We start from the raw sequence: 13544 nt of genomic DNA on the forward strand, positions 1-13544 counted from the left end.
CATTATAAAATCCTCTCAAAACATGATTATTTGCATCAGTATAATGTAGAAAGAAAAAAAAAGTACTAAAACTGACTAAAAGCAGTAATTTAGAACAGTTTGTACACAAGAAAAAATAGTGTTAACACAATCTTAATCAAAATCCTATGGCATTAACATGTTACAGTAAAATCTATGTCCCACTTTATATAATAGCCAAGTTTCACTCTATATATTTTATACAGGCATACCATAGTTTTAATATTAAAGATTATACGAGAAACTCAAAAACTCAATAATGGTCATGTATTTCTTTACTATGAGATTTAAATGAATTACTACCAAAGAAACCATAGTGCACAATATGAACTTAAGAAAAGTTTGCCTCACTTGTTTTCTATGTAGTTGGGGGTCAGCTGTTTTTAAGATTAGCTGTTGATGATCACTTTGTAATTTCGTATTTGATATCTAGACAAATATATTTCTATAGTAGGGGATATGCCTCCCCAGTGTGGGGCAGTAAGAAAGAAAGTAAAACATATTGTTGGTTACAGACAATAATTGCACGACCAAATATCGGATTAGACTGTTTATAGCAATTTACAAGGTTCAATTTGAACAATAATTTTACAGTTTACTGTATTATATATGAGCGTCCTTTACTGTGCTTAGCATAACTCTTGTCTTCAGTGCCTTTACTCTAGTGCCACCCATATAATTTTGATTTTAAAACATATTAAATACAATTAATATTCCAGATATGCAAATGTTGCAAACGATATAATACGGTTGTTACTGTTTAGTATTCAACTATTTAACTAAAACTATTTAATGTAACTAGATGTATTTTTAAACGTGTAATGTATGTGTTTTTCGATTAAAGCATTATACAGGAGATGTTCGATAAGAACAAAGTTTTCTTGAATAATAGAGTTCACTGAAATAACATTAAACAACCGCAGAAGACAAAATGGAGTGGGAGGAACCATTTTAAGAAGGGGTGAATAGTGGTTAAAATGTACAGAAAATGCACAGAGTTAAATAAGCAAATATTTTCGTATTAAGAATATCGGTAAGTAAAGTGACTTATATTGCAAAAAGTCTTCTTATGGTTAAATATAACTGATTGTTATTATTTCGGTTCTTGTACATAAATGGACCTTACCCGCAGTTGAAGTTGAAAGTTCAAGGGCAGCTTTCGCTGTGTAAATGAGAGTCTGACAGTGCGACTGCGACTGAGACAGGGCGATTTACATGGTATCTCATACTTAAATATATGTGTTCTGTTTGAACAAAATAAGTTTAGCTATGTTGTGCAGAGTCGGTATTCTGGGCAGGTAAGATTGCATTTTCAATTAAAGGAAATTAATACAGCACCGAGTTATGACATTCTATTTTGAAGTTAGTGGGGGGGGCAAACGTGTTTTTTCTGAAACCTCATGTCAGGTGTTTGAAGTTTCTAGCATAGTTGCTGAAACCATATGATCGTTGCAGTCGAACTTTAAATGAAACGCTACCAGTACCTGTAGGGCAGATGAGCTTTTGTTTATTCCAGGTGTTTACTAATAACAATAAGACTGACTACCTCTACTGTATTATTTGTTCAGATTATGGGATGATCCATAAAGTTGCACATGAGGTTGAATTATTGTTCTGTATCTAGTGTTACATTGTTATTATCGCCATGTGCAACAAGGTCGTACATATATTTACACGTTTGTACAGTCATTTACGTAGCTACGGTTTAAGTAGGCCAGGGATTAAGTTAAAAATTGATGGGAACTAAAAATTAAAGAGAACTCGCTGTTGTATTGGATTATATGACTAAGGGAACAGTCGAGAGAAATTTGAGATATGAATTAAGACATTTAAATAACAATTAACCAATCACTGTTACAGAGTTTTCAAATAGGCCTACTATCCATTATTACACAATACATATCAAAATCATCTGAACACTACACCATAATTCTGAAGTATAAAAAAACCCCACTGGTTTCAAGTTAAGAGCTCGGTATTTATTTTTTGTGATGGCAAGTACTTAAAGCTTAAAAGAATAAAAACATTAAACCTGTGATTATAAAGTAGGTATGCCATATCAGTGGCGGAGCTAGGAATAGATTTTTACTGAGGCAAATATCAAGTTTTTCAAAAATCAAAAGGTGAACGTTACGAAGGTGAACTATCATCTTATAAAGCCTGGAGACTATTTATGCAAACTGCAAAACAATATATGTGGTGATGTTTGCAAATTTTAACCATATTTTTTAAAACAAATTGTCTTGCAGCAAAACCTCACCAAACCAACCTAAAATGACCCTACTCACATTATCAGAAATATGTGATATTAAAAGGACAATAATATAATTTATAAATATGAATAAGTAGATGGATTTATACCTTCATTGAGAGACATGTGTTTGGTTCACTGCTACTGAAGTTTATGATAAGACTGGTGACAATGGTGCTACAGCTCGAACTGGTAAGACTGGTGCTGCTACTGCTGGAACTGGTAAGACCGATGCTGGGACTGGTCAGACTGGTGCTGACACTGCAGGACTTTTTTTCAGCTCTTAAAGTTGCATATTTCAAGTTATAAAATGACTGGGGTTTGGGAACCACTGCACTACAGTAATAGGTACACTCTGGTTAAACTGTGCTGTTGTAATTATTGTTTTAAAATGTTACATTGCTTAAATATGCATTTTATATGGAAATAAATTAAGGCAATGGTCTACATTAAAATCAGTGGATTTATTTTTGTAACATATTTTTGCAATATGCAAATGTTGATATTAGTTTGACAAATGAAAGGTTCTTTTTGTGCTTGAAAAATGTCAAAACATACCTGCGTATACGCTACTGGGGATGAGATTGAGCGATATTTTGGTTATTGCGAGCTAACCCGACAAGCAAAAATATTAGACTTGCAAATACAGGCTGGTGTTGACAAATTTCCCAAGGTGAAATCGAGATGCTACCCCCTTTTATTTTAGTTTATTCATGATTATCCGTGTAAACATGTTATTTTAAACTTTGCTACATATTTATTTCCACATTCACAGGAGTGTGGTGCTTATTTAGCAGTTTATGTTCGTTGGTTTATATTTGATAAAAAGTGTCATTCCTTGTGGAAAGCAGGTTAAATGCGTCAAACTTAACTCGAGGTGTAAGTATGTATTAAATTTGGTGGGATGCATTCGAATGGACGCTCTAAAGCAGGGGTTCTCAAACCCGGTCTTGGGGACCCTCTGTGTCGTCTGGTTTTCATTCCAGTTGAGCTCTCAATCACTTAACTAAACCCTTAGTTGAAGTAATAATGTGCTTAATTAGACCTCAGTTGTTTTCAGCTCTTAAACAATTGCCGAGTTCAAGTTGCTTATAAAATGTTATAGCTAGCTTGAACTCTGCAACTGTTTGAGCTTAAAACAAGTAAAAATGTCTAATTAAGCAAATGAATACAAATTTAGAGTGGTGTAATCGACACTTACGGCTTAATATTTTGGTCATCTTAACAGATATCCCTGCAGGGTTTGCACTAGTGGAAAATTCAGTGTGTGCTGAACACAACAATATACAGGTTTGCTTGGATTCGCTAATAGGCGGATATAGAAATTGTGATTAAAGGAATGTATTGCAAAAATTATAGAATTCCTGTGGCCAGGGAGGTGGCAACTACCCTTAGCAGCAATGAGGTTTTAAAGTAAGTTTTTGACATTGACCTCAACTTGGAGGATCCTGGCCGTGACATTGGCCTTGATCTAAAATGCTTCTTTCGTCCTCAGCACAGTTTTCAGGATGCCTTGTAGGATATGACCTTGATTCCGAAACTGACCGTACAATGTATGAGGAGGATTTAAAATTGTACATCAACCATACATTGAATTATACTACAAATTAATTTGTATAGGTACAAAGTTAAGGACATTGAATTGTAAATACCAGTATAGTTGGCTGTATGATTCAGAAACCTTTTATTTTTTTTATTTTATAGATGTGCCACCAATTTGAGTCCAGCTCTAAGCTTTGTTGCTTCAAGACAGAAGCACACTCTGCCTGACCTGCCTTATGATTATGGTGCACTGGAGCCCCACATTAGCGCAGAGATTATGCAACTGCATCACAGCAAGCATCATGCAACATATGTTAACAACCTGAATGTTGCAGAAGAGAAATATCAAGAGGCACTAGCCAAGGGTAAGGACCAACTTACTTATATTCTGTGTCTGCAGTAAAATAAGATTAGGATATACAGGATATTACAGTGAAGGAGCAGTTTTGGGAACTTTTAAAGGTATGATTACAAATGATGATATCATTGCACTTCTGTAATTAAGCAAATTAGTTTGTGGAGCTTATATGTTTTTGTAAACCTGCTGACGCTACTCCAGCTGCTAATATATCAACATTCCACCAGCAGCACAAAAAAAACAAAACAAAAAAACTGTTGAGATACAGACTTCATATTTTCCAGGAGCAAAATATAATGGTATACTTTCATTTGAATTGTGACCCAAGATGGCTGGAGTCACGTGACTATATGGCTTCTGGATGATAAAGACCTGACACTTTGAGACACTGGCTTCATATTCTGTACACAATTGTATTTTGTGTTTCCATTGCTCAAGTACGATCCTGGCTGTCGCACAAAAATACAAATTGTGTCAGTAATTTTACAAACATGCCACCACAGTGTAATAGCCTCACATATCAGAAACTGTTGAAGTAGTGACTTCATATGGTATTCTGAACGGTAAAGTCCTGGTGACCGGGACTTTGACGCTTGACTTAATATAGCTGCCATAATGAGGTCATATGACATTTTCAGTTTCCTGACGACGTGACAGTACTGTATAATTCTATGATTTCTTAGTTAAGTTCCATACCCAGTTTTCTTAATTAAGGGCCATTTTCAACAAAACATGTGAAAAACTGTCCCATTTGCAATATAAAACAATGTGTGTGTGTTTTTTTTTGTTTTTGTTTTTGTTTTTTCAGGCGATGTTACAGCACAGATAGCTTTGCAGCCTGCTTTGAAATTTAATGGTGGTGGTAACATCAATCACTCTATTTTTTGGACTAACCTTTCCCCCAATGGTGGTGGAGAACCACAAGGTAAGTAAAAGGTAAAATCAATAACTTCACTAAAAATGGGCTAGTGGTTGTTATCATGAATTGTTTAAAAACAAAATGGTTTAAACTTTTGCATTGCACGAATGTCGTAGCAAGCAAATTGTTGAACTATAAACGTGAAAAGATGTCATTGAAAAACTAGTGGCTGCACCACAGAGCTAATCTTGGACTACTACCTAAGGTAATATTCGCTACAAGTACAAGACTAGTGCTAATTGGGCTCTGTGAAACTAGCCGTAAATGATTGAAAGTGAAAATTGTGATCTCTCATTCCGCCAAAGGACATCTGATTTGAACATGTTTAGAAGTTTTGTCAAATACTTCCTGTTAACAGAAGGAAATCAACAATATTTAGTAACTGTTTAGATCAATTTCACCACTGGTAACAATCCTAATAATATAATGGCACGACTTGCTCATGTAACTGAGGGAACTGACCTGTAATGAACAAATTAAAGTGCTTCTTTGAAGATTTTCGAGATGATGGAGAAAGAGGTGATATGATACATTTTTTTGAACTAATGAAGCAATAATTAGTCGCAACCTTTCAAGACCTCAGAGGTCTCTTCAAGGGAAAGTAGGAACGGGATTGATGTTTACATTCAAAGGTGGCCATTGTTTGGGTCAGTTGGTAGTTTGCTGTGGATGATAGAATGGTACTTTGCACCACCTAACCTGTCCCATCTTATCATCCAGAGCAACCGACCAACTGACCTAAACAGTGCACACAATGGAACTAAACACTGCAATACCAACAGATGCAAAACCTGTCCCTGTGTCTCTACACAGAATACCATCCTTGCAGTACAAGGGAAACGAGATAAAAGGATCATTTACCCTGCAGATCCAAAAACATAATCTACATGATTAAATGTAGCAAATGCTCCAATGAAATCTACATAGGAGAAACCAAACAACATCGGCGGACAAGGATGAATCTACACATGCACACCATCAGCAACAAAATTACCAGCACTCCTATTGGCAACCATTTCAACTTGCCTAACCATTCTCTAGATAATCTGATGATTCTTGTTTTAAAGGGCAATTTCCAAGAACACACAAGGTTATGCTTAGCCAGAATACATTAATAATAGTTGTTATACGTTTTCTTTTTTTTTTCTTTTCTTTTATTGCTTTTATTCAAGCTTGCGATTCAACAGCTGAAATCACTCCATATCTCCATGTCTCACTAATTAGGTGATTAAGTGCATGTGCTTCAGTCATAGTCACTCAAGCGTGTCAAAGTCCTACTACTAGCTCAAGAATTTTTGTTTGGTTTTTGTAAAACTGTTACAGGTAGTATAATATATGACAAAAAAACTTTTATTTACACAATATTATCACTATTTCAAAGTTTCACAGTTTACTTATTACAGGTTACCAAAGGGATAAAACTATTTATTAGACTATAGTGGATATACCACGACAGTTAAAAAAAAAAAAAAAAAAAAAAAAGGCAAAAAAAAATAAAAAAAGAGCTCTGTGTGATGTGACATTAATACATATATATATATATATATATATATATATATATATATATATATATATATATATATATATATATATAACAGAGGATTAACACAGCAGCTCTTGAGCCTCTATTTAAAAATTTTCGACAGCAAAAAAAGTAAACAAACCAGATTATGGGCATGAACTCATAGTGATTGCTATGGAAAGCCACTTAGGACAAAAATGTGTTGTGCTGCTTTAGAGCGAGCCGGAATCTTATGGGACAGAAAAAAAAGGCAAGCACGCCATTGTGAAATGCCTTGCTTAAACAGTACCCAACTTCCTGAAAATGTTGTGTAGTGATTTTTATAGAGATTGTATATATTATCAACGCTCGAAGTTAACGTATATTTGGCAGCATTTTGCTACCCAAAACTCTTAATTTGCTACTAGTTTTTGCATGCAGCAGCATTTTTCTGTTACCTTATTTACAGTATATGACCGACCCTGAGTGAGCAGGTACATAATTACAGGTGTTCGTTTTTTTTAACACGTATATTATTAGTATATTTCATAAAGCGGGAAACCATTGCTAATAGAGCTTCACGATAGATAACCGAGGTTTGTACCGCCCCATGTAGATACACGCGAGGCCCAAAATGCAAATCGTATTGGACAGTGGAGTACAAATACCTACAGTACCACAGAACAACATGGATACAATTTGAAAGTATGAAGTGTATTTTATAGACCAAAAGTAAAATTAAATAACTGTTAAAAAAATTTAGATTTTATACAATAACAGGCAATTACCTAACAGGAGATTAAGTTTATTCAGTGTCTATAAAATGCTAATTTATATGTCATGGAGATTATTTTATTATAATGTTAACCCTGGTTTCACCAATACTACAAATGATCACATAATAGGTAGATAATTATTACTTTATCAAAATTCTGACTACAGAAAAAAAAACACGGGAGCAAATTGTTAGCTATAGCATTACCATGATCCAAGTAACTTCGTTCTTGTTTTATCAGTACGAATAATAGACAAAATTAAATCTTGAGGTGCATTAATTTATCTATTTATAAATGAGAGAGAGAGAGAGAGAGAGAGAGAGAGAGATTATGCCTATACACATATGGCTAACTAATGTCACTGTTTAATAAAATAAACCCAGCATGGTGTTTTTTTTTTGTTTGTTTTTTTTTGTTTTGTTTTTTAACGTTGGTTGATAGCCCTTATTCTGTTATTACTGCTTAGTTAATTTCTTCAAAAATGCAGTGAAAACCAGTTAGTATAACACGTTGCATGAATCTTTTAACTGTAGCGATACCATGGTGGAATTAGGTTTCATTTTCAAAACAGCTTGGTTGTGGTTGTAACCTTATAATTTAGAAGGTCATAGAATGCAGGATTTAACAATATAGTGGCACACGTTACTTTTTTTTTTTTTTTTTTTTTTAATCGCTGAAGACATAAGAGGATAATTTCATACCACTTAACTTGCACCGATGAAACATAACCGTACTGATGGCATATCGGATACTTAGATGACGGATATGGTTGCATTCTTGTAGAAATTTAGGATAAAACAAAATACATTTCGACAAGAATTGCATTCATTACATTACTTAGTTAAGCATAAGGTGGTTTCATTAAATACTTTCTGATTTTAAATGTAGGTATACTATGTGATAGTTTGGGCTATTCAGTCTATTTAAAATTATTTTTATTATAATTATTCGTCGAATAAACCCCTACCGAATAAGACCATTTTGCTACCTACTTTCCAGGCAGGTAGCAAATCCTCACTACTGCATTAAACAGTTAACTTCTCGCCCTGATATTATATATTTTTTGTTTCATTATGTGGAATATAATGAATTAGATGCAGAATGGTGAGTTTTTTCACCTTTTTGCAACGCCATTTACACGTTTTATTTAAAGTGTTTAAAAGTTTAAAATTCATTTTTTTGTTTGTTTGTTCAGCTTATTAGTTTGTGAAAACATGTATGGACACTGCTTACTGTGAAGAAACAGCAATGGCAAGGAATGAGAAATAAAACAAAAAAATGCAGTGTCAACTTTATGTACTAATTTATTTCCAGGAATAAACAAAACAATGTTTTAACTGCTTTTTGGCATCCTTTTGCTTTGTAGTTAACTGGTGTAAAGTAAGCCCTACAGAACTTATTCTTTACTCCTGGCATATTTTTCTATTTTAATATGTTGCATATTGTAAGGTCTTGCTGTAAAATAAAGGCGCACACACAGGGGCACAGCCACTACCCTTGCCCCTGCTGCTGTGCTGGTTCTGCCTGCGTTCAGAGCAATATAATGTATTTTATTACTTTTTAAAAAACAAACAAATATCCAAATGAATATTTAAATTGACCGAATGTCCGAACATGAAAATCCTGTGTTTATTACAGCACTAAAATTGTATGTATTTTCCATATATTATTAGAATTGTATTGATTCATAATATTATTGTTAAACTTCTGAAGCCACCTTTTGAAACGTCAATCTCTTTCCTACTTTCACCTGAAGAAGAGACCTGGAGGTCTTGAGCTTGTGATTTAATTATTGCTTAATTAGTTCAATAAAAGGTATCGCATCTCCTTCTCTTTTATGTTACCTAACACAAGGTGAAATGGCTGCTGCTTTACAAGATCCTCGGCACTGTAAAAATGCATCCATTAGGAATAATTGTTTACTTTGCTAACGCAGAAACCACTGTTTGTCAAGGTGAGCCTGGCAAATTGACTCTTTTTTAATTTAAACCAATGAGACCTGAATTGCAATCGCATATAAAAAAAAATGTTTACCATGGGAACCCAGCAAGCAGCAGTGTAATCCTAAATCTGACTGTACCGGAACACTACTAAAATTTAGATTTTCTTAAACAAGAATTATTATACGAATTATAATTGTATTTGTATATTGAACTTCAACTTATACGTATAGTTTATGCATTCATCTAATTTCTCCAAATATTTCCAGTGTTTTTCTCAATCTTGTCCGAATGCTTTACTTTACATGTCAGTAAATCACTATGATGTCTGAGCCAAGTTTTAGCATAGCTGAAGGGATTCCACATAGAAGAGCTTTGATTGTGTTTGTGTCCACAATTTTAGTCGATGCACTGTTGCTGTCGACTGAGTCAGAATTTTTAGCCTTCTTACAGAAGTAAGTTGTTAATGCACCTTTCACTGTATCAAGAGGACTACTGAATTAGACAGTTGTGTGGGAGATGGGTCATGTGACTTAGTTTGCTTGTTATCCAAGTTCAGCTATACCTCTGCCAGCAAGGTTCCTGTAACAACAAATATATAAATGGCAGGTGCATTCCTGTTTTTTTTTTTTTTTTTTTTTTTTTTTTTCCCCAATCTTTTTTGATTAGACCTTTTTAAAGAGGAAATTTCTGTTTCAGAAGGTAACACCATTCTACTGTACATTTTCCTGTTTCTGTGTGATGGACAGGGAAGCTAATGGAAGCTATCAAGCATGATTTTGGCTCCTTTGAGAAGATGAAGGAGAAGCTAGCGGCAGTCTCTGTTGGTGTCCAGGGATCAGGTTGGGGCTGGCTGGGGTTCAACAAGGAAAGTGGACGACTAAGCATTGTTGCTTGCCCTAATCAGGACCCTCTACAAGGAACAACAGGTTAGTCTAATTTTGCATAACTAGACTTGTCCCTTTTGTTGAAACTTTATTGTAACTTGGATGTGTTCAAGAAAGTATGGTTTTATACTGGGCTTGTGTTGTGTATTAGTTTGCTTTTGATGATTTTCCATTACACCAGGTTTCACTTGTACATCTTTAGTCGACGCTGATGATTTTTAAAATGTTATATATATAATTTTTATTTAATTTTTTTTCAGGTCTCACCCCTCTCCTTGGAATTGATGTTTGGGAGCATGCCTATTACCTGCAATATAAAAATGTGAGGCCTGATTATGTAAAAGCTATCTGGAACGTGGTCAACTGGGAAAATGTAGCTGAAAGATTCCAGGCTGCAAAGAAGTAAATGAGTCAAAATGTCCATTACTAGGTTGCTTTTAGAAAAAAAAAAAAAAAAAAAGCAAATCTTCAGCTGTGAACATTCTGCTAGCACTCAAATTTAGATGCACAAATCATTACTTGTTTGCCCAGCTAAAGAAGCAGATACTTGGTTAATGAAAGTGCTTTGCATACTAGCTTCAATGTATGCTCATGACTGTTTTGAAATGCTGATAGTCTATATTACATGATGTCATTGTTTCAATAAAAGTAATTGCAACACTTTTTTTGGATTCCTTATGCTTCATTATTGTAGTTAAATTTTCATTAATATTGAAATGAAAGGAGATTTCTTATTTTTAATGAAAAAGATATGTGCTTTATTTCTAATATACGGTTTCTTGATAAAACATCACTAATAAATACAATACACCCTCACTATAAAGCCCTTCATTATAAAGAAGCTTCAGCTATAACGAACCTGGCCCCTGGACCGAAAATAATTAAAAAACAAAGATAATATAAATGCACACTGTCAACGTCCTGGTCTGTACTCATGAGATGCCACCTCTGCAGTGATGTTAACTCTCTTGTCTCAGTAACAATTGTGCACTGTGTAACTGCCTCCAAAACGAAAATCATTTTATGTCTTCATGTCTTATCAAACTTCATGTCGGGTTGATTTGGAATAGAAGATCAGTTTGGGATTCTTGCATGTTGGATTAGATTTGGTGCACTTTGAAATGATTTGTGTCAGATTGATTTTGAAGAAAAGTTTAGCTTCAATTCGGATTTTTGCTTTTTGTAGAGTTTTAATTCTTTGAAGAGGATAAAGCAAAGGCAGAATACTGCATATATGAGACAAACAGGTACATGCAATTTACTTTTATTCACAATATCATTTCATTAACTTACACCAACAGTTTATCCTTCATTTTAATTGTCCTTTCGCTATAACAACCCCCTCACTGTAACGCACAAAAGCCTTGGACCCCAACAGGTTCCTTATAGCGAGGATGTACTGTAATCGTAGGTAATTGGCTACGTTTTCAGGTGACAAGGCTTTTTGATAATGCCACTGAATGTTATTTTCTGTTAATGTTTTAATAATGTTAATCAAGCAAATTTTATTTAAGGGGGGGGCACAATTGAGTTATGCTAAATAATTACATCAGTTTACCAGTACACCAGTATGGCGACTGGTCCACTACAACAAAATGCAGAAATGCCCATTTAAAATGTACCCCATGCACCTGAAATTCAGGGATGGAATAAGATGTTCATTATGTTGTATTGTAATTTGCCAGCAGATGGTGGTAGTGGTCTACGGTTTACTCTAATGGCCCTTGGAATTAAATGCTGGTTGTCCCTGCCAATACAGATATTCATCTACTGGTTTAGATCAGGCAAAAAACAGAAACCACACCTAGGATACAGACGGGACCTTAGTCTACAAAAAAGGATTGTTCTTTTTGAGGTGTATTTTTTAAACAATTAAATAGACATTAAAGGAGAACTGTATTCAAGACTCCCAATATATTTGTATTTCTATGATCAGCTGTGGGATTTGATGAATAGATCAGAGCTACAGTTTTTCTTAATTACATACACACAAATGTGAGCAGTTTGATCGATGAGCCTGCAAAACTTTGGCTTGCATTGTGAGAAATTAATATCTCCTGGTTTATTGTAACAAGTGTAATCTTAGCCCTGATTTCTTCTTTTCCATCAGCATATTGAGATTACTAAACATTAATTGATAATTCTTCTGGTAAGTAAAACTTTTATGCAATGCACATAGCCTTATTGATGATATTGTTTTTAAGCAGGTTTTAAGTCTGAATCTTCTCTTCCTGACCTATTGCTGTTGCTATTTACCTGCAAATATGTGCTATTACATTGGTCTCTTCATATTTGTGACTGAGAAGGCAGAGCAGATGTAATATTTTGCAATATATTCATTCAAAAAAGACTGAGTTTACTATAGGGCTGATAACCATTGGTTTGGCTACTATTGATCACCCATGTAGTCTACTGAATAATTGCTTTTTAAGTACAACACTGTGCACACAGGAATTTTACAGTACAAACACTGAATGTGCCTGGTTTGTTTTCAAGGAGGATACAGATTCATTCAGCTTTCCCTTATTGCCTATCAGTGTTGGTTCAAAATAAATTGTATTTTTTTTTACAGTTCCCTTACCTTACTTTTTTCTGAGTGACAATAAGTACCACTTGGAATGATTGAAACATCATAAAAAGATATAGGAACTGTTTAAAAAATAATAATTTGAAGCTACATTTTATTGAAGAATTATTTAACAGGCTTATTTAACACTAGCATTTTTGTGTAAGTTATGCAATAAGGGTGGGCTGGCATTAAGCTATTGATATTGGCCCTGAATGTTAGTTTGAAACTAAATGCATTCATTCATGTTTTTCAGCATTTTTTACTCAGGGTTAAGAATGGCAAGCAAATAATTTTTTTTTTTTTTTTCACTAGAGATTGTGCTGTAATTAGAGGGTATTGTATCTTTAGTGCACTTCAGTGCTCACCTTACCCAAGTTTAGTGTATGAGTTGTTTGTGTACATTTAAGTTTCATGAAGATTTATAGATGTTCTAGTACTTTTTGTCCAGAAATCCCAATAGTTAACTAGATTGTTTTCTTTTAATATGTTATAGCATCATGTGCAAAAATAGTTTTTAGGAGCGTGATAAAAACATAAAAATCAATTTTATATATTGAGTGTAGGGCAGCAAAACATTTCAGAATAATTGATTGAACATTGTGTGTCCACATTTAACATCTTGCAATTCTAATCATTTATATGGACTTTAACAATCTTTGCCTGCTATGTAAGAATTGCTCAATATTAGATTTTTGTTTTTAAACGTCAAAGCAATGCAATTGTAACAAGTTAGCGGTGTGACCCCAGATGATATTGGCAGGAAAGAGACTCTGAGACAAGGAA

General features: G+C 34.1%; 1 protein-coding gene across 1 annotated transcript; it reads left to right on the forward strand.

Annotated features, from left to right (window-relative positions):
• The first annotated feature begins 1170 nt into the window (after window positions 1-1170).
• Window positions 1171-10855, forward strand: sod2 (superoxide dismutase 2, mitochondrial). Its single transcript, XM_041252494.1, has 5 exons — window positions 1171-1316; window positions 3974-4176; window positions 4978-5094; window positions 10055-10234; window positions 10453-10855. Exons 1-5 carry the CDS (start codon window positions 1288-1290, stop codon window positions 10596-10598), a joined length of 675 nt encoding a protein of 224 aa, XP_041108428.1. The 5' UTR covers window positions 1171-1287; the 3' UTR covers window positions 10599-10855.
• Window positions 10856-13544: the final 2689 nt, after the last annotated feature.

The sequence above is a fragment of the Polyodon spathula genome, chromosome 6, assembly GCF_017654505.1.
Source record: "Polyodon spathula isolate WHYD16114869_AA chromosome 6, ASM1765450v1, whole genome shotgun sequence".
Classification (NCBI taxonomy): Eukaryota; Metazoa; Chordata; class Actinopteri; order Acipenseriformes; family Polyodontidae; genus Polyodon; species Polyodon spathula.